Here is a 19,239-nt window from a genome sequence, read left to right as displayed (position 1 = left end):
TCGTTTTCCCAAGAGAGAATATGGGTTTGAATTGGAAGTATTCATTTTTGTTGTTTATGGGGTGTAACGCACGTGCAAAGTGGTAGGTTTATCGTGCTAACGTCATTTTGTGAAGATTTCACATTGGTTGGAGAAGGTAACAAATTCTCTCTAGTATACGTGTTTTAAAATCGTGTTTTAAAATCGTTAAGCTATGACTAGGGTACGTATCGCGCCAAAAATGACAATTTTTGCAAGCACCGGTGAACTTGGTTTGTTACAAATTGTATTAGAGTCAGTCATTGGACGGTGTGAGGCAGTGGTTGGAATAAGGCTGACTCTCTCCATAGTAGACATTTTAAAATTGTGAGTCTAACAACGATACGTGGGCTTGTACTGTTACAAATATTATCAGAACAGCCAAAACAGACATATGCTAGTAGGCAAGACATGCTAATGATGGGCTTGTACTGTTACAAATAGTATCAAAACAGCCAAAACAGACATATGCTAGTAGTGGGTTGATTGGTATTGAATCCAAGTTTCGAGTGGTGCTAGCAAGAGTGCTGGCACTACAAAGGAGTGAATTGTGACATCTCACATTAGTTGGAGAGAGAAACGAAACATTCCTGATAAGAGTGTGGAAACATATCTCAAGCAGAAACGCTTTAAAATTATGAGGTTGACGACGATATATAACGGACCAAAATAGAATAAAGAACCGATTGAGTATATCTGTGTCTAATAAACCCTAACTCATAAACCCTAAAACTTCCAAATTAAAACTAAATGGGAATACAATTATTATTATGATATTATTTATGAATTTATCTGTGTCTAATTAAAACACCAACAACTAGTTTTTGGTGTCGTTATTCATCTTCTCCAAATTGGGCTGCACTGCCAGCTGAACCATCGCCGGCGGCCCAAAGTATGCTCCGCCGGCGCCGGAATATGGTCTCTGAGAATACTCTCCGTGACAAGCACAACGCTGTATTCCCACCCTACTCTCTTCAACCACGTACAGAACTTTCAATCTCTCCTTCTTGACCGTCCACGTGTCCATCTTCTCCCTCAGCAAGACATCCTCCACCGTCCGATTCGCATTCACCACGAACATCTCCGATTCGGTAATTTTCGAGCATTTTCTTGGCTTTGCCGGAGTGGATGGCGTCGAATACTTCGGTGCAGTCGGTGCCAGCGTGGCTGAGGATGCTATCGGCGCCGCCGGGGTGGTGTTTGATGAATTGGGTACAGTCGTAGACGTGGCCGTGGACGATAATCCAGGCGGACTGATGCGTGTTGTGTTTTTTGACTTCGGATAAGGAGTAGGTGGTGGAGGTGGTGGAGGCGCTGTTCGTGGAGGGAGTGGAGGCGCTGTTCTTCATCCATCCGCCGGACTGGTTGCCGGGGATTGTCGGGTGTTCGAAGATGATTCCGGTCTCTCCCTTGTCGGGTTTGCATATCTTCGTTCTTACTCTGAACCAACAGTTGTTCATCAATCCCTGTTCACGAAAATTTTGATATTTAAGAACACTAAGATCAATAAAACAGAGATCAATTATGTTCCATATGTCAAGAATTGTTAGGAGGGAATCTAACTAATTAAGGAAATGATCATGAATTTATAAGTAAAAAACACTATCTCCATTGGTACTACGATTCCTAATTTCTAACAATGCATACCATGAGATTCCAGATGAGTTTCTCGGGTTGGGTGTTATTGGTTTCATCCCAAGCCCGGACGGCAATCTCCTTGGCATTAAGCAACTTCGAAACCTCCACCTCCAACGACCATAGACACCAGCACCAGTACTTTCCAAACTTGTTCGGCTTGGCTGTATGATCCAACATGCACATGTCCCATGTCTCTCCGCCGTTAATTGTCACCTCCACACGCGTAACCTTCTTTCCACCACCTACCCATTTCTCAAACATGTTAAATTTAAAAGGGAGTGAAGACAAATTTCTCTATAACATAACCAGATAAATAGAGTCCGAGACGGAGATTCACCAGAATAAGCATAGCCTCTCAAGATGTAGGATGACTGAGTGCTGCAGATGGGCAGAATTTCGTTGTGGCTGGGCGTGGTTATGACCGAGTTAATGTTATACTCGTTGATTACATACTCCGACTTATACCACCACCCTGCATTTCAATTAAACCATGATCATCTTTAATTAAGCTAATATGACACTTTCAAATCAATTACCACATATTCATACAACGTTGTTACTTGTAGATTACCTTCTTTGTCGGCCAGCTCAGCGTCCACGTGGGATGGAAAAACTTTGTTGTCCATTAAATGATAATAACTTTCCGATTCTTTCGTCGTCACAATGATCCGTTTCAGCCACTTCACCATTTTACCTCCGATGAATCCCGGCATTATCATCCTCACCGGAAAACCATGGTCCGCCGCCAATTCCTCCCCGTTTTGCCTATACGCCAAAATTATATCCCTCGCCGGATCCATAGCGAACTCCACTTTTATACTCGTCCCGTACTTACACCCACCGCCTCCCGGCAAGTCCTCCGCCCCTTCAAAGCAAACATTCACCGCCCCATTCTTCCGGCTAAAAATTCCACATCGGTTCAACACGTCACGAAGTGGGACCCCTCCCCAGACCGACGTGGCAACCACCGCCGCTCCCCAATTAAACCCAATTGTCTGTTTCACCGTGTTCTGCTCCTTCCGCCTGTTGCCGGCGCAGACAATCGTCGCCGGAAACTCCCGGAACCCAAACTCGTTAATCAATTGGTCCATGGTGAACTTAGTGGGCCGTTTGACGAGCCCACATACTTCAACGGTCCAGTCGTTCCACGTAGCATTAGGGACCGCGCCACGGCTGCGAACAAAGTGGAGTGGGACCGGAGTGATGAAGCCGTAGTGCGTTAAACGGTTGATTGGCGGCTCCGAGTTGAAAGGGTGCTTTCCTGTGTGACGGACCATGGAAGAATTCCGCTCGATCCAATCATCAGCCGTTCCTTCATGTCTGGGGTCGAGAATCGACGGCTCTAATTCACGGATTCCTTTCTGGATCAAATCACGAAAGTCGTTGATCTCATCCTCGCCTTCCTCTTCCCATTGTACCTTGACGGAACCGTTAGCCGCCATGGAAGATTGGTTTGAGAAAAGAAGAGAGGAGAGGGTGGGGTTATATAGGGGAGGTGAGTGAGGAGAATTCTATGGGCTGTGCGCGTGGGGCTGTCCTGGGGGTTCCTGACACAGTAGAGAGGCGCCGCCTACGTGCAGTGCCTCCACACCCACACGCTCAAATGTCTCTCCACCATTTGTATACAATTTTCTTTTTCTTTTTTTAATTTTTTTAATTTTAATTTCCCTCTCTATTCCATTTTTTTATTCGTTGTTCCTGTGCTTGATCTGTTACAAATGATATCATAGTTAGTTACTAAACTATGTATCAGTAAAGACATTGACTCTGACCGAAAAGAAGTTTACAAATGGTATCATAGTTAGATACTGGATTATGTATTAGTAAAGACACTGACCCAAGAGAAGTTTACAAATGGTATCATAGTTAGATATTGAACTGTGTATCAGTAAGGACACTGATTCCAGAGAAGTTTACAAATTGTATCATAGTTAGATACTGGACTATGTATCAGTAAGGACACTGACTTAAGAGACCCCAAGAGGAGTGGATTGTGGGATCCACTGTCAGTTGGAATTTCTTATAAAGTGTAAACACCTCTCTATAACCGACGCGTTTTAAAAATCGTGAGGCTAATAGTGATAACATGTTAAGATTGAATGGACCTATATGGGCACGACCTCATTGTGTATAATGAATATTACATTGTAAGAGATCATAAAATCATAAATTTGGTAACAAACCAGTAAATTACTAGATTATCCTACTATATAAAGATATGATTTATTCTACGTTTAACATAAAAGACAGATAATATGTATCTATATCTCGGGATAATTTTAAGCCATAGATTTAAGAGACAAAAACTGGAGGAGCTAACAGTTTGTAATTTATATAAATTAAACCAAACATATTAAAATATTAAAATCCTTAGTTCATGATTTTTTTGTTTTTTGTTTTTTAGGACATTATTATTTGTATTTGTTTGTATGTAATTAAAGCTCTTATCAACAAACAAAAGTTGACCGACCACCCCTTTTTTTAAAACACTCCAAAATAAATAAACACCCCTCCATCAAATTTACATACTTAGATTGCCTACTTATTTTGTTATGAATTTAGTGTCAAACGACACGTTTTAATTATAATGTAACAACTCAAGTTTATTACTGGTAGATATTGTTCTCTTTGGACTTTCCTCTTAAAATTTTAAAAAAACGTGAAGGTTTCCATACCCTTATAAAAAAAAATATTTCGTTCCTTCTTCTAGGCCTTCGAAGGCCATTGTCCTAGCTGGAACTTGTTCCCTTTTCCAATCGAGGGAAGATCTCACATATGGTGTACGAGAGTGAGTGATGAGCCACCTGGAGACTGTTGAGCTATTAGAAGGTAGGACATAAATTCTCTAGAAAGGTAAAACGGGGAAAGTATAAGATAAATGAGATTAAGATGATAAGAAGTAAATGGTTAAGAGTTTGTTTTGGGAAGGTAATAAATTTATGAGTGTAAAGTAAACCAAATTAAGCAACTAAAAATCAGAGATTAAAAGAGTAAGATAACACGTTTTAATTTTAATAATCCATTACCAGAATCTCATATACTGTTTTCAAAATCAGTGTTCTTTGTAAAGATACGTTTCTATTTTATGAAATTCTTCATTTTTTTTAAATAAAGAAAATTAAAATTGAAAAATATTCTTATTATGAACTGAGCTAATTAATATTTCATTTCAAAAATATTTTTACAAATAATAAAAAAAAATTCTTATGTTGGCATGGATGGAGACCATTTATCTATCCCCGTTATTTCTCGATTCTTGTTAATTCAGTCTGCAGTTCAAATTCGTTTCCCATGCACTATTCTTTTATCCGTTACTTTTCTAGTTTCATAATTCTATCATTTTTTTTATTCCGTTTTGGAGAAAAATTTAATCTTCGAACCACGAGGGATTTAATATTTTAACTTGAATTTTTTGGTTTTGATTGAAAATTCGTATATAAATGAAATAAATGGAAAAAAATGAGAGAATCTATATGGATTCGGAGCTAAATTCATTATTTATCACAAAATTATATATATATATACCTTTTTTCTTTATTTCCTTCAAATTTTTGTGTTAAATAACTTATGAAATTCAAAATTTAAAAGTTTTGGTATGCTTACATTGCCACCTTTATAATTCGTTGTGAGCTCCAATTTCTTCATGATTTAATATTTTGTAAAAAGAGCCCAGTCCAGTCGGTAGAACACAAGGCCCAGGCCCAATATTAGGCCAAACCCAATATTAGGCCCATGCCCAATATTAGGCCGAACTCAATATTAGGCACAGGCCCAATATTAGGCCCAAACTAAATATTAGGTCGAAGCCCAAGATTAGGCCCAAGCCCAACCCATAGAACATTAAAGCAAAGCAACCGGCTGTTTTGGGGGGGGGGGGGGGGGGGTTATGTTGGTTGTTTTTAAGGCAATTTTCATGCAAATCACAATCAAATCTAAACTTAGCAATTACACAATTACAATTCACTCTCTTTCTGTTTTTTCTTTGTTTTTTTTTTTTTTTTTTCTCGCCATTTTGTTCATCTTTTTCTCTGTTTTTTTTTTTTTTTTTTTTTTAGGTTCCATCCAACTTCCCGGAAAGAGACCAAAATCCCTCCGGCAAGAAATGGAAGATCAAACAAACGGCAACGAAATCAAAGCCATACCCCCAAAAGAAAGAGTAATCATTACTGTTTATGTTGAATCTCCCAGAAAACAGAGCAATAAGTCCCATCAAAACCCCATTTCCATTAACAAAAACTCTCATCCAAATGCTCATCCCAAAGCCCCTAAATCCAGAGGCTACGATCGTCGGGCTGAGCTTCTTGCGTATTCTCGTGAGCTCAGAAATGTGGATTCTGGTACGACCCACTTGCCCAAAACTAAATCCAAGTGGAGGGTGAAATCGGAGACGGCGGCGGTACGGCGAATTCCGTCGAAACGGGGGTTGCGGCAGGGGAGATATGAACGGGTTGGGATGACGAGGGAAGAGAGAACAGAGGTGGTGGAACAGAGATGCTTGCCCAAGTGCTTCAATGGAGATGACAAGAGAAGCAGTGGCCGATTGGGATCTTCCATATTAGTAAATTTCACATTGCATTGAATCGTGTTTTTATTGTTTGTTTGTTTAGTATGTTGATTAATGTGTTTGTGTTTTCAGAGGAAATTGAAGAGTTTGATGGGAGGGTTATCAAAGGGCTGCAAACGCGGTGGTTGGTGATGGTTAAGGACAGAAATGGTGGAATCAGATCCGCCATTTGTGTTGAGTTCGTGGGTATCCATTGGGCTCTGAATTAGCAGCGAAATTAAGTCATCTCTGTCTGTATCAACTCTCTTTTAGTGCTTATGTTGCCTTTGTTTTTTTTTTTTGTTTTTCTTTTTTCTTTTGTCTCTCTCTGGGGAGTTGTTCATATGCAGATGTCATGGTGTTTGTCCAAGGATTTCACTGTAATCAAGCATAAGTCGGCAATAATGTGAATTTTAAGATACTCCATTTATGTCCTAGATACATAATATGATAGGATGACTCGGACAGTGATGAAGAATGACAATAAAGGTCCGATAAGGGAACAAAACATTCCTTATTATAAAGCGTGGAAATCTCTTATGGCAGAGGTATACACAACATTTTAAAACAAGGGTGGAAACCTCTCCTAGCGCACATTCCTCACTATAAAACGTGAAGGCATTTTAAAACAAGGGTGGAAACCTCTTCTAAGGCATGGAAACCTCGCATGCATCCGGACCATTTTAAAACCTCTCCTAAGGCGTGTAAATCTCTCCCAGCAACATCGGCATTTTAAAACAGGGGTGAAAATCTCTCATAGCAGATGCATTTTTAAATCGTGAACCAGTAATATATAATAGGCTAAAACAGACATTCGACAGTGTGCGAACAAGGATGTCAGCCCCCAAGGAGTTGGATTGTGAGATCCCAAATAAGTTACAAGATGTCAGCCCAAGGGGGAGGATTGTGAGATGCCAAATCAATTGGAGTCCCAAATGAGTTGGAAAGAACGAAACATCCCTTAGGTAGAAATCTCTAGACAAATGCATTTTAAAACCGTAAGACTTAAGCACGAACTAAAGCAAATAATATCAGCTAGTCGTATCTTTTCAAATTTAAAATCCAAAAAAAGTGCATAAATTCTACTTTAGTGACGTATAATGCATTTTGTATCCACCTGTCCAACAATCACAATCCAGACAAAATGGACAAAAACTAAAACAACTAATTGACACAAATGATACAAGACACCAGAATAATTTAAAAGCAAGCTACAAATGTGGGTTTGATGAAAAAAAAAAAAAAACCAAAAGGATTTTATACTCTAAAATAATCCTTATTCTGCTTTATATGAGAAGAAGAAACATTTGCGTGGGCTGTAAGGCAATAGCATGGCTGATGCCCACATGCAATAGAGGGCTAGCCCAAAGTGTGGTGCTAACCATGTAAGCCTGAGAAACAAAGAAAAGAACATCCAAAGAACCATAGAAAAGAGTAATAGCTACTAAAAGAACAGAAGAAACAAAACCATTTGTTCCATTGTCGTGTGTTCTGTTTAGTCGGTCAATCAAATGAAAACTGACAACAAATCAAAGGGAGCTCAGGGGAAGCTCCGCTGCTGTACCTCCTTTGCCTTCCAAGCTAAACACCGACGGATCCTAACAATGCCAACAATGCCTATTCCCCACTCCAACGCCAGCGGAGAAAAACACCCAATGCTGGCTGTTCAAACAAATTCTTTGACCATTAAAATTTAAATTTTTGTTTTAAAGAAAAAAAGAAAAAAAGAAAAAAAGCTAGAAAGGATTTATGACTTATGCACCATGAACAGAGTGGGTGTGTATGACTTCTAACCGACGAATAATGCCGACAGACCTCCATTACAAGAGAAGTTTTAAGGAATATACATGCCCTATCTCAATAAAAGCTTACGCCCCCTAACTCCCACTTGTTCCTCCTCTTTTCTGTATAATAATTATGGAATTCTGTTAAGTCCTCCCCTCTGTCTTGGCCGCCTCGACCTCCCAAATATAATTCTACGGAAACCACGTCCTGGTCCACCAGTAGCAGTAGATCCCAGACCTGCAGCAGCACGGTGCATCCCGAAATCAATCTCATCTCCCCTACGGTATGAATTACGAGAAAACAGACCACTGTCCCGTCCAAAACCAAATGCATCCATGGAAAAGAAAGAATCATCATCCAAATTCTCATCCATATCAGAATCGTACTCACTGTAAAAACCACTTCGGTTTGGTTCCAACACGTAATCCCCCAGAACAATAGCTCCAGGGATGGATGATATGATCGTGCTAATCACATCACTTCGCTCTCTCTCGTGCTCAAATCTCTTCCACTTTTCTTCACGCACAGGATCCACTTCTCGTGGTCGAGCTAATGGATGCTTTGCCTTAACGTGCTTCTTCAGCTCCTTGTAACATCCAATAAATGAGCAATTATCCTGCATGCAGCTTCTCTTCTTAGAATTAAGATACTTCCGTGCTGGTTCCACCACTGTCCATCCTTTAACCTGTCCCCTACAAAGGGGACACAACAGCTCTGGCACATCAACCTTTTCACTTGGCTGCCCTGCATCCAAATTCAAGCTTAAACTTTCCACCGGCATATTCAATTGTTCTGAACTTTGAGTTGATGTTACTTTTGTGTAGGCTTTCTTGTATTGATCAAGACAATTGGAATATCGACGACCAGTTGCACACATATAAGGCCGGCAACCCTTATCATATGATGAACAAAGGAGAAGCACGGCATTGTGAGGGTACTCCATACAGACCGAGCAGGTAGCATCCTCCCACTCTTTTTTCTCTGACCCTTTGCAGTTTCTCTTCTTGAGGAAAACATTTTTAGCAACTTTCAATGGACTAGATGGCAACACATATGAGTTTCCCCTAGAACGCCTAGAATCAGAGTTGCTTTGCATCTTTTTCATAGCCATTCACAAATTGAACCTGAAATCAGTTAGGGGGAAGTGGGAGCATCAGATCACTCTTAACAGTGGACCTCTCAAGATTTTCACAAACTCAAGCCTGCACCCGAATTTTATTGCAACTAAAATCAAGATGGGGAAATCCAGACATTAAGATATAAGTTTCATGCCTAAGTCAGCTGTTGGTCCTAATCACGTAAAAATAAATAATACCACATGGAAGAAAAACAAAATAAAATAGACAATACATAATATAATTCTCTCCATAAATAGACAATGAAATTATAGCAGAAACAGGAATAAAAATAAAACAAATAGACAATTACATGAAGAAGCAGGTTGATCAAAACCACAAGAAGAGGACATCGTCACACACTACATAACCATACCCCAATAATAGATGTTCAACCCCTTGACAAGTTCAAAAGAAAATTTTCTATAACGGAACTGAACCAACTAAAACATACATCTTCTTTAGTCTTGAGTGCCTCATGGATTACAACCACAAGCTACTAAACTGATAGTTCAATAACAAAATTTAGGATTTTTTTTTAAAAACTGTTCAACCACTTGTATCTCATGTAACAACCACTTGTATGTCATGTAACAACCACTTGTATGTCATGTAACAACCACTTGTATGTCATGTAACAACCACTTGTATGTCATGTAACAACCACTTGTACATCATGTCATATTATTATTAAGTTCAAAGGCTTGTTATTATTATTTTTTTTTTAACATACTCATATCATTGTGTAGTAATCAAGGTCTATATCTTCAATACACCATAAAAGAAAAAAAAAAACTCCGATACATTTAAGTAAAATAACTCAATACCCCAAAAAGATCCATAGATTTCAAGGTGTGAATCTTCTTTAAAGAGAATTGAATGGTATTACAAGAAATGCTTTAAATGATAGCAACTTCCATAGATATTTGAGGAAAGCGGGCAAAAGAAATCTGACATATGAGAGAAATATCATATCATCTTCCTAATATTTTAAAATTCTATCGTACTTGCGATAGTGATGGCAAGTTTTACAGTCCAAGTCCTTCAACTTCATTCCAATAAAGGGATAATAGAGTAAAACTTACTCAACTGAGGAAGAACTAATAAAACTGTATGTAAATGGATAAATCAACACAAAAAGCCTAAATACTTTCTGAATAACAAAGGATATTTTATTATCACCATTATAATTGAAAAACACTAATTATACCCTACATGAAAAAAATAGCCAGGCATGGTATAAGTCAACTTGCATATCATATATACATGTACATACTATACAATGTGGTTTTTTAACTTGGAGAAAGCTTCTGACATCTAGGTGGAAACTTTCTTATTGCAGTCTACGTACTTTGGTTGTGAAATGGAGGTGTATTTATGCATGCTTATCAAAAATACATTTTTCTATCGTTGCCAAATGGCAAGCCCTACAGGTTAAAATCCATGTTTCTACGTGGATAAGGCAAGGCGACTCCCTCTCTCCTTTATGATACCTTATTGTCTTATTAAACTCATGCCCAGCGAGCCTTCAAAAGAGCTTTTCTGGGGAATTCCAAGTTGAAGACACTAGTGTACATACTTAGATAGTCTCTAACCCCTTTGTAAATTTACGAAATTCTGAAACTAAAATGTGTTTGCATAATAAAATCTACATACTTCTCAACAAAAAAAGATGTTAGACATCACATTTCATTTCTAACATTCATTAATCACTATCATTCTACAGTTTCATAACATATTCAATAATTTCTCCGAAAGCGTGAAGAAGAAAGAAACAAGATACAACGATCATTAAAGCCTATATTGGTAGCAAATTTGAAACAGCTACCAATGCAAATATAATATTAGATTCTGATGTCGTATAGTCATTGCCGTGCCCTATAGCCTCTAAAAGTTATTTGATACAGTGAAAAAGCTTAATCAGCCGTCCGATCTTCTAATAATTAGATTGAGAACATTGAAATCCACATTGGTGTACGTCCTCCACCCACTTGTAAGTGGGCATCCATAAATTTTCATGCCAGAAAATTCAAATACTACGCAGAATAGAAGGAAAAGTCAATCGACAGAAAAATAACTGCAGCGTCCAAGAAATCAAGGTTACACTTGGAATTATTGTTAGTAGGTAAAAAGTTTCTAAAATCTATATACGCACAAAGCAATCAGTATGAACAAAATGCCAGACATCAACATTTTGGGAGTAAAAAAGAAAGAAACACAACTTTGAGAACTACAAAGGGAGACCTCATTTAACATTGAGGGCAAATGCGGGATTATAATTCCCAATTGAACTATTTTGATTGGACATCTTGAGAACTGATGAGTAGCAAACATATACAGAATCGTGGAGGAAATGATAAAGAGGAAACAAACAAACGATTTAAAAAAACCCTAAAACAGAGAGGAAACGTGGAATACCACACAGTGCGATGAATAATATGAGAAACCAACACGTAACAGGCATCCGAGGAAATGACAAAAATGATCCAACCTCCACAGAAAAAAAAAATGGATTGAAAAGGAAAAGACAGGGAGAAAGAGAGAATTAAGATCGGGAAAAAGAAGGGGGACAGGGAATTGGAAGGAAACGCACCTGAATGGGTGAGTGATTCCGGGAATTGAAGGCGTCGCCGACGAGGGAGAGGAGTGAAATTGAAACCCTAATGAAATGTGAATTGTGAAGTGAGAAGAAGGCGGAGAACGGAGAACGGAGGATCGAGGCCAGAGAAGCGCTCTCGATTGTCCGGAGAGGTGTGCTGGGGACTTGCGTGGAGGTTTCCCCTTTTTCTTTTTCCTTTTTAATCTGAAATTCATCGTTTCTTTTTCCTTCACGACACTATGATGAATTTCTTGTGGGCTCAAGGCCCCAATTGTGTGGATTATTTACTGGGCCTCAGGCCCAATTTTTCAACATGGGCCTCAGGCCCTATTTTTCAATTTATATTTTTTTTACAATTTTATATAGTTTTCAATATTGTTTTATGGCTAGCTTATCGTACCTCAACTATTACCCTGAGACCATTGCTACCAATGTAACTCGTAACGCCCTTCACTTCAAGTCATACGTTTTCTGTTCAGCTTCTTTTTTAATCAAATCTACTTGCTTATAAGAGAAGAGCAAGGTGCGTAGTGGCACAATCGCACTCTTGCGACAGCGGGACAACGATTGTGCGACACTTGTTTTGACTAAGCGAACAAATCAATCGTGAGAAGTTCGAACGTCGCAAACAATGTCGGCGTATGCTCAGGCCTCGAGTCACGTTTGCAAGAAATGTTTTAGTAAACGTGAGCAAGGAAATACATCTGAGAACGATTTGAAAAAATTGAAGAAAGATTGAAAGTAATGTTATATGGCTATGAGCAAAAGATAACACAACAACTTAAATATCATATAACTTTTAGGTAGGGAGAATTTGACAACTAGTCGCATTCCTCTTTAGTATATTTTGAGGTGATTCAAGTTTGGTAGGCCTAAATATCATTTCGTCCAACGGTTATACAAAATCTAGGTAGGAGGAGTTGACAAAGAGTCGCATCTCCGTATAGTACATTTTTGGAGAATTTTAGCCCTAACAGGTGTAAACATGATTTTGGTAAATAGTTATACACCCCATATTGACACAACATAAAATAATAAAGACCTATCTAAGATGTCAACATGTAAAACGGGTTTGAAAGAGGCATACGGCCATCGACAACACGTGTTGGACAAGCATAACCGTGACACGTAGCTTACTTAGCAAAGGACTCCATTTGTGGAATATACTTTTGTCGCTAGTAATTAAGCATCTTGTCTTACGCTAAGCTTCCTCTCCTTGTGCAGAACTTGCTCCTTCATACCAACCCTTCTACCACTCCTGCATTTAGGTCTTGGTGTTGGTTTGGGAAAGTTTGATCCATGGATGACTATCCGACGTAGGCAGGGGTTTTCGAGGCATACAAAAATAGGTCATTTCGATACTACGCCAACCTAAGGTGGTTTCTACGATGCTCGTTATTGCAAAACTTTTATTTATACAAGTTTTCTAAAAAGAAAAAAAAAAAAAGAAGAAAATGGAAGAAACGTATTTAGAAAGTTCAACTTTGACCAAAGATCAAGTCAATGATAAGCAAGATGGTCAAACTTGATAGAACAAAACTAAAAAGTAGACAAAGTTCAAAGTTGAAGCAAGAAAACACCTAAGAGACTGCCTTATCTATATATAATTAATTTTTACAAGCAGCGTGAATGTTCTTCTTTTGTACAGTTACAAAAACACAGCTAGGCCTGAATCACCCAAGTAGCTAAGCACAATAATAATACCAATCACAACCTGAATCAGCAAATTTCATTCTTGTTCTTCTTGTTCTTCTTGTTCTTCTTCTCTCTTGTTCTCTCTTCTTAGCTACCCAACTAACTAAAACACAATAACTAGAAGCACTCCCATTTAACTGTTCTTGTATCAGTGGCACACAAACTAGTTACCCTCTGCTGCGTACATCAATATCTATTCTAGAAATCCAATAATTACAGAAAAATGTACCGGAGTCGAACTTTTACAGCCGAGATTGTGCGAAGAACCAGAACCGGGTCTTGGTTCTCAGCAAGCCGTTCAACTACAGGATGTAACCAAGTCGGTTGACGTGTATGCCTATTTTCAACTCCAGAATCTGAGAGAATGGAGTGTAGCATATATATTAACCCAGATGAAATGGAGAATAAATATCATAGACTGTTCAGTTTTTGGTAACAAATGAAGAGCAGAAACTCTACCTTACAAATCTTCCTTTTCAGGTCAAATTCTTCTGCCTGGCCTGTAGTAAGGAGATGCTGACCCTGATGAACTGGAAGCTGGTCTTTTAACAAACGGGTGATTTAAAAGATCAGCTGCAGTAAGACGATCGTTTGGATTAACTTTAAGGCACTGCAGAACGAAATCCCGCCCATCGTCTGAGAGAGAGTCGGGAATCGCCGGTAGTTTGCCTTTTCCAATCTGATATAGGGCCTGCATATGCTGTGAATTCGAAGGATAGCAGTTTTAGAACCTTACAAATAATGGTTATGTTGTCTCCTATCATAACAAACAAGAATTGATAAATATAGAGCTGAGCTGCAAGTTTCAAAACCCATTCGAACCATTAATCTTGTGTTATCTCAGTTTCAACGCAAGCTGTCAACTTTGAAAATGTAACAGTCCAAGTGTCCACCCTTAGCAGATATTGTCCACTTTGGCCAGTTACGTATCGTCGTCAGCCTCACGATTTTAGAACGCATATGTTAGGGAGAGGTTTCCACACCTTTATAAGCAATGTTTAGTTCCCCATCCGTTGATGTGAGATCTCACAATCCCACAGAACACGAACCAACAAATAGCCAAACAAACAAAAAAAAGTTGATGGAGAAGAAGAACAAAGGTGGCACGTACATTTTCGAATTCCGAGTATGGAAGCTTCTGGGTTAACATTTCCAATACTGTGCACCCAAGGCTCCAGATATCAGCTGGAAGACCGTAGCCCTGTCCCTTCCTATTAACCACCTGCATAAATCACGGCACTGATGATGAGAATTTATTTTCAAGTAAACTACAAAAGAACAATATACTTGATTCATTTTCTCGACTTTAAGGAAGAACGCGAACCTCAGGTGCCATCCAGAACGGAGTTCCCTTACAAGATTTAACGTCGTTCAATTTTGTTGCCTGAAGAGAATGAAGACAATGGTTTTATGGAAATAAATTCACATAAAAACAAGGCCAACAACAGAAATAATCAAATAGATTGAGAAGAAAACCTTCGCCAAACCAAAATCTGCAAGCTTCACAGATCCACTCACATCCACCAATATATTGGCACATTTAATATCCCTTTATGACAAAAATTTCAAGAACATCAAAATAAGAAAATTATTATTCATTAAGAGGGGTTGGGGTAGTGAAGCAAGAGTTAGATCAATAAATATGAAGAAGAAGAACCTATTTAAAATGGTTGTCCAGATATTCTTTTAACAGAAACCTAGAGGAATTCTAGATATAATATCTCCTCAAGGATATGATCAAAGAAGAATTTTACAGACTTTAATGGAGGGACTGATATATTTGTTGGATACGGTTTAAGAATCATAGCAAGTTTAATTTTTATAAGAAATCGAGAATGTAACAGCCCAAGCCCATCGCTAGTAGATATTGTCCGCTTTAGTCCGTTTCGTATCGTCGTCAACCTCACGGTTTTAAAACGTGCCTACTAGAGAGGTTTCCACAGCCTTATAAGAAATGTTTTGTTCCCCTCTCCAAAATGAGATATACCCACCAGCCACAAGATCAAAGGATTACAAAAAAAAAAAAAAAAAAAAAAAAATAGCATGAACTTGACAACTGAGACAAATCTTTGCCCGTTCCCATCCACGGCAATAGTATTAAATATGAACAGAATAAATACAGACGGATCCATAAGAGTCTCAGACTCAACAACCGATAAGCGTAACTCATTCCGGACAGACGAAATAAAACTAAAAGAAAACTCACAACTGCATTCACTAGCACAATTCATAACCAATAACATAATAGATTCATTTGTGTACCTGTGAACCACATTTTGCTCATGAAGATACTTTAAACCACACAGAATCTGCCTTGTATAGGCAGAAACAATGGAATCCGTAAGGACAACCCTCTGATATAGGCTCATAAGGGAGCCCTGAGATACAAGCTCAAGGAAGATATAGAGTTTTGACCCATCCGGCTCCTGCAAATAATAATCAAGTAAAGTATTAACTATTGAATATACGAAATTGTAATAGTGACGAGTAGGAAACTAGATGAAATTAATTGCTACATTAGCTAAAATTGGATAGCCATGCAAGAATTCATGATATGGCCTGAACTTAAAGCTCAAATCTAAAAGAAAGCAGGAAGTAATCAGATGATGTGTGCTCCAAACTCTGCGCATCACTGCACCTACCAACATACTTCCAATAAGATGAAAAATTAAGTCATCTCTGATAATCCCCGAGGTTTTTGGTTTTTAGTTTTTAGAAGTTGTGCTTGATTTCTCATCTTTCTTAACAAAATATTTGAATTCTAAGCTATGATGAAAAGGAAAACAAAGAAAACATAAGCATCACAATGCAAATAACAATTCAGCCAAAGCTTAGAATTCGTTTGTGATTCAAGGGCAACTAACATTGAATTGAACTCTCATATCCTTTGCGTATACTCAACTGAAAACCGAAAACGTATTAGATTATCAAAGACTAGAACCAAGATACTTTAGTCCCTATAGATGGTTAAGTTAATAAACTAAAATAATTAAGCTCGACTTTTTTCGAACCACCCAAAGATGATTTCAGATGCCTAATAACTTCAAATTCTTCAGGATGGAGAAGGCCAATACCGTGTCGGTGCCATAGTACTGAACTATGTTCTCGTGCTCGAACTCACTTAGAAGAGCTATCTCCTGAAAGAAAAGCAGGTTATGAATAAGAGATTATAAAGTGTACACATTCAGAATTTCAAATCAGGGCAAGTGTAACTCACCTGCTGAAGTTGATAGATACTTTGTCTTCCCTGACTATCTTCATCGAGCAGTGATACTTCCTTGACTGCAAAGAAGGCCCCACTCCTGCAGAAGAGAAACAAAATCAGATAGCCAAAATAACACTAAGGCTTTCTGATCAAGATGTTCTTGGAAACCCAGATGAATTATCAGAGTAAACGAAGACTAATGTGGGATTTAAGCTGAGTTCTTCTTCCTATCAACAAAAGGGTATCAGCCACCGGGAAATTCTTCTTCCTACCAAATAAGCTAAGAGAAACATAACGTACTGTGACATTGCTTCATACACAGATCCAAATGAACCGCTCCCTAGACGTTTTCCTTTTACCCAAGTCGTGATGATGGGTTTGCATCTCATATTGGGTGAAATATTTGCAGGCTCTGTAGTGCAGCTCGAACAGTCATCATCATTCGAGGTTGTGAAAGAACACCAAGACCGAACGAGCGGTGAATTCTCCACAGGCCCGACAATATTTCCCTCTCCTTCTCCTTCAACAAAAGGTTCGATTCCTTTTTGAACTTCATCGCGATTTTCTTCGTCAACTAAAGGAGCAAAGGTTTTCAAAATGTCCCAAGTATTATCGACATCCATAGGCGGCGGCGGCTTGAGTAAGGGAGGCCGAGCACCATTGATTCCACTTCTCGGGCTACATTGAACAGTAGTAGCCATACGGCTTTCATTCCACTCGAGAGATTCGGTCTTAGCCGTCGATTGCTCAACGCTAATTCGAACTGAATCCTTAACCCTAAGACACAATTCATCTTCGATTTCTTTATCTTCCTTCTCCATACTAACTTCCTCGCTCTTCGGGCTATCAATAGTATGCAATCTCGACTTCGGTAGAAGCTCGGAAGATGAACGAAGCTTTCTGGCCTCCCAAGCCTCCATCGGAATCCCAAAGTCTTCAGGACCGTTTAGCCCTAAAGTCCGACAGATGAAATCAATTTCACCGTCGATCCCATTAATCCGAAAGCTGGAGGCATCCGGCGTGTCCATGGACCGAGTGTAAAGAGATCCAGAAGAATCTTCGAGCGAAGAAGACGAGGAAGGAGCGTCATAATCGATGTTCTTCGCCGCATTAAGTCGGCCAAGCTTGGGTTTACCGGCGTTTTTTCTCGAATCCATAGCTTTTTTTCGTTTCCCAGGAGAGAAAAACTCAGGCAGACGATGCATCGAGACTCTAGCCCATTAAACTATCCCCCCACCGCCGTCAACAACAAGAAATCAACGATTTCAGGAAGGAAAAACTACAAAAATTGATGGAATTAGGAATTGAAAGATTGAATCAGCCTCCAAGAACGAGGAAAGATGGACTGAATTGGACTGGTAAACGCCGGAGAGAGAGAGAGAGAGAAAAAAAAAAAACGCGGTGCTACGTGGAGGAATTGGTAGCCGAAACAATAGGGGAGGCGACGGCGATTGGCTTGGAATTTGGAGGGACCTCTTTTTGTTGCTTGTCGGATACCAAGTACAGACTATTTCTTCTCACCGTCGCTGACGCATCCCCTTGCTCCACCAGCTTATAAAATTCGACCTTTTTTATTTTCTTTTTATTATTATTATTATTATTTATTTTATTTTATTTTTTTAATTTCACCTTCGTCTCATACTTTTCTTTTTCCTTATTTCCTCACGTTTTCCTCGTAATAAAGTATTATAGCCATTTAAAAAAGCACGTTTCCTCTCTAAATGTGTAATAATTTAATATTAATTCTATTATGGTAAATATTTAATTTCTATACTTCATTTATATTCTAACAAAATTATTAAATTACCTTTCTAAACTTTTTAATTTTATATTTAATAAAATAACCGACCATCTCAAACCAACTCTACCCAAAAAAAATTATAAATAGGTTGGGTTGGGTTCATATTACTGCTCATGTCCACAGCTAGCAGATATGGTCACCGACTTTTTTCAATGTTTTTAAAATGGTAAGATTTTCACACCCATTATAGTGAATGTTTCGTTCTCCTCTCCAACTAACGTGAGATCTTACAATCCACACCTTTCGGAGCTCAACATCCTCGCTGACACTCATTCCCTTCTCTAATCGATATGGGACCCCTATCCACCCCATTTGGGGCTAGCATCTTTGTTGGCACACTGCCTCGTGTCCACCTTCTTTAAGGCTTACCCTCCTCTCCAATCGATGTGGGTCTCACAGTTCATTATTTAACCAAGTTATTTTGATTGAAAAATGTTATAACCCGACCCAACCCAACTCACTAATACTTAAGTGACAGCGATTATTACATTATTAAAAGGTTAAGATTAAATTTCTATAATTGTCGAAGTACATAGCTTGAATGGTTAAAATGTCCTAAAGCTTCTTAGCTTGTTCGACAATTTACCAAATATTTTTATTTTAAAAACTATAGTTTAAAATGTAGATAATTTCTTCAACGACGATTTGACATTTTATTATATTAAAATATTTTCACATACATCACATGAAACTCGACTTATCTATCATCCTAACTCAACTTCAACAAATCTATTACTTTAAACTATATGTCGATGTAATATACGCGCTTATCCAACCGTGTAAAGTCAATTTATGATTAAATAATACTTATTTTTTTACCAACAAAATTTACGTTTTATT

The 19,239-nt window shown here is 38.5% G+C and overlaps 4 protein-coding genes across 7 annotated transcripts; 1 reads left to right on the top strand and 3 right to left on the bottom strand.

Annotated features, from left to right (window-relative positions):
* Positions 1 to 695: 695 nt before the first annotated feature.
* LOC111802114 (nitrate reductase [NADH]) lies at positions 696 to 3,098 on the bottom strand. The gene is made up of 4 exons (XM_023686405.2): positions 2,228 to 3,098; positions 1,994 to 2,128; positions 1,666 to 1,898; positions 696 to 1,484 (listed from the first exon to the last, which is right to left on the bottom strand). The coding sequence occupies exons 1-4, from the start codon at positions 3,096 to 3,098 to the stop codon at positions 993 to 995; spliced, it is 1,731 nt and encodes a 576-aa protein (XP_023542173.2). The 3' UTR covers positions 696 to 992.
* A 2,585-nt stretch (positions 3,099 to 5,683) lies between these two features.
* LOC111805357 (uncharacterized) lies at positions 5,684 to 6,620 on the top strand. The gene is made up of 2 exons (XM_023690413.2): positions 5,684 to 6,214; positions 6,293 to 6,620. The coding sequence occupies exons 1-2, from the start codon at positions 5,759 to 5,761 to the stop codon at positions 6,350 to 6,352; spliced, it is 516 nt and encodes a 171-aa protein (XP_023546181.1). The 5' UTR covers positions 5,684 to 5,758; the 3' UTR covers positions 6,353 to 6,620.
* Positions 6,621 to 7,654: 1,034 nt separating this feature from the next.
* Positions 7,655 to 11,886, bottom strand: LOC111805341 (uncharacterized). Of its 4 annotated transcripts, XR_002816656.2 has the most exons (3): positions 11,693 to 11,886; positions 7,962 to 9,108; positions 7,655 to 7,861 (listed from the first exon to the last, which is right to left on the bottom strand). XR_002816656.2 is itself a non-coding variant. In XM_023690388.2 (2 exons), exon 2 carries the CDS (start codon positions 9,093 to 9,095, stop codon positions 8,115 to 8,117), a length of 981 nt encoding a protein of 326 aa, XP_023546156.1. In that variant the 5' UTR covers positions 9,096 to 9,186; positions 11,693 to 11,886; the 3' UTR covers positions 7,655 to 8,114. The 4 variants fall into 4 exon arrangements, 3 of the variants coding, with proteins under 3 accessions (XP_023546156.1, XP_023546147.1, XP_023546169.1); XM_023690388.2 differs by having other exon boundaries at positions 7,655 to 9,186; XM_023690379.2 differs by having other exon boundaries at positions 7,655 to 9,108.
* Positions 11,887 to 13,261: 1,375 nt separating this feature from the next.
* On the bottom strand, positions 13,262 to 18,139 carry LOC111805668 (mitogen-activated protein kinase kinase kinase 1). Its single transcript, XM_023690830.2, has 9 exons — positions 16,899 to 18,139; positions 16,611 to 16,695; positions 16,468 to 16,530; positions 15,656 to 15,819; positions 14,870 to 14,942; positions 14,718 to 14,777; positions 14,505 to 14,615; positions 13,853 to 14,093; positions 13,262 to 13,749 (listed from the first exon to the last, which is right to left on the bottom strand). The coding sequence occupies exons 1-8, from the start codon at positions 17,801 to 17,803 to the stop codon at positions 13,875 to 13,877; spliced, it is 1,680 nt and encodes a 559-aa protein (XP_023546598.2). The 5' UTR covers positions 17,804 to 18,139; the 3' UTR covers positions 13,262 to 13,749; positions 13,853 to 13,874.
* Positions 18,140 to 19,239: the final 1,100 nt, after the last annotated feature.

This window comes from Cucurbita pepo, chromosome 1 (assembly GCF_057944985.1).
Source record: "Cucurbita pepo subsp. pepo isolate OVF chromosome 1, ASM5794498v1, whole genome shotgun sequence".
Lineage (NCBI taxonomy): Eukaryota > Viridiplantae > Streptophyta > Magnoliopsida > Cucurbitales > Cucurbitaceae > Cucurbita > Cucurbita pepo.
The sequence above is the reverse complement of the archived record's forward strand: the minus strand, read 5'-3'. Positions and strand labels throughout refer to the sequence as shown.

Coding starts and splice junctions, on each gene's coding strand:
- LOC111802114 (XM_023686405.2), bottom strand. CDS start 3,098: ATGGCGGCTAACGGTTCCGTCAAGGTACAATGGGAAGAGGAAGGCGAG. Junction 2,129..2,227: donor TGAGCTGGCCGACAAAGAAG/GTAATCTACAAG, acceptor ATTGAAATGCAG/GGTGGTGGTATAAGTCGGAG. Junction 1,899..1,993: donor GAGAGGCTATGCTTATTCTG/GTGAATCTCCGT, acceptor AGAAATGGGTAG/GTGGTGGAAAGAAGGTTACG.
- LOC111805357 (XM_023690413.2), top strand. CDS start 5,759: ATGGAAGATCAAACAAACGGCAACGAAATCAAAGCCATACCCCCAAAA. Junction 6,215..6,292: donor GATTGGGATCTTCCATATTA/GTAAATTTCACA, acceptor TTGTGTTTTCAG/AGGAAATTGAAGAGTTTGAT.
- LOC111805341 (XM_023690388.2), bottom strand. CDS start 9,095: ATGGCTATGAAAAAGATGCAAAGCAACTCTGATTCTAGGCGTTCTAGG.
- LOC111805668 (XM_023690830.2), bottom strand. CDS start 17,803: ATGCATCGTCTGCCTGAGTTTTTCTCTCCTGGGAAACGAAAAAAAGCT. Junction 15,820..16,467: donor AGTACTATGGCACCGACACG/GTATTGGCCTTC, acceptor TATTATTTGCAG/GAGCCGGATGGGTCAAAACT. Junction 14,094..14,504: donor CATACTCGGAATTCGAAAAT/GTACGTGCCACC, acceptor TCGAATTCACAG/CATATGCAGGCCCTATATCA.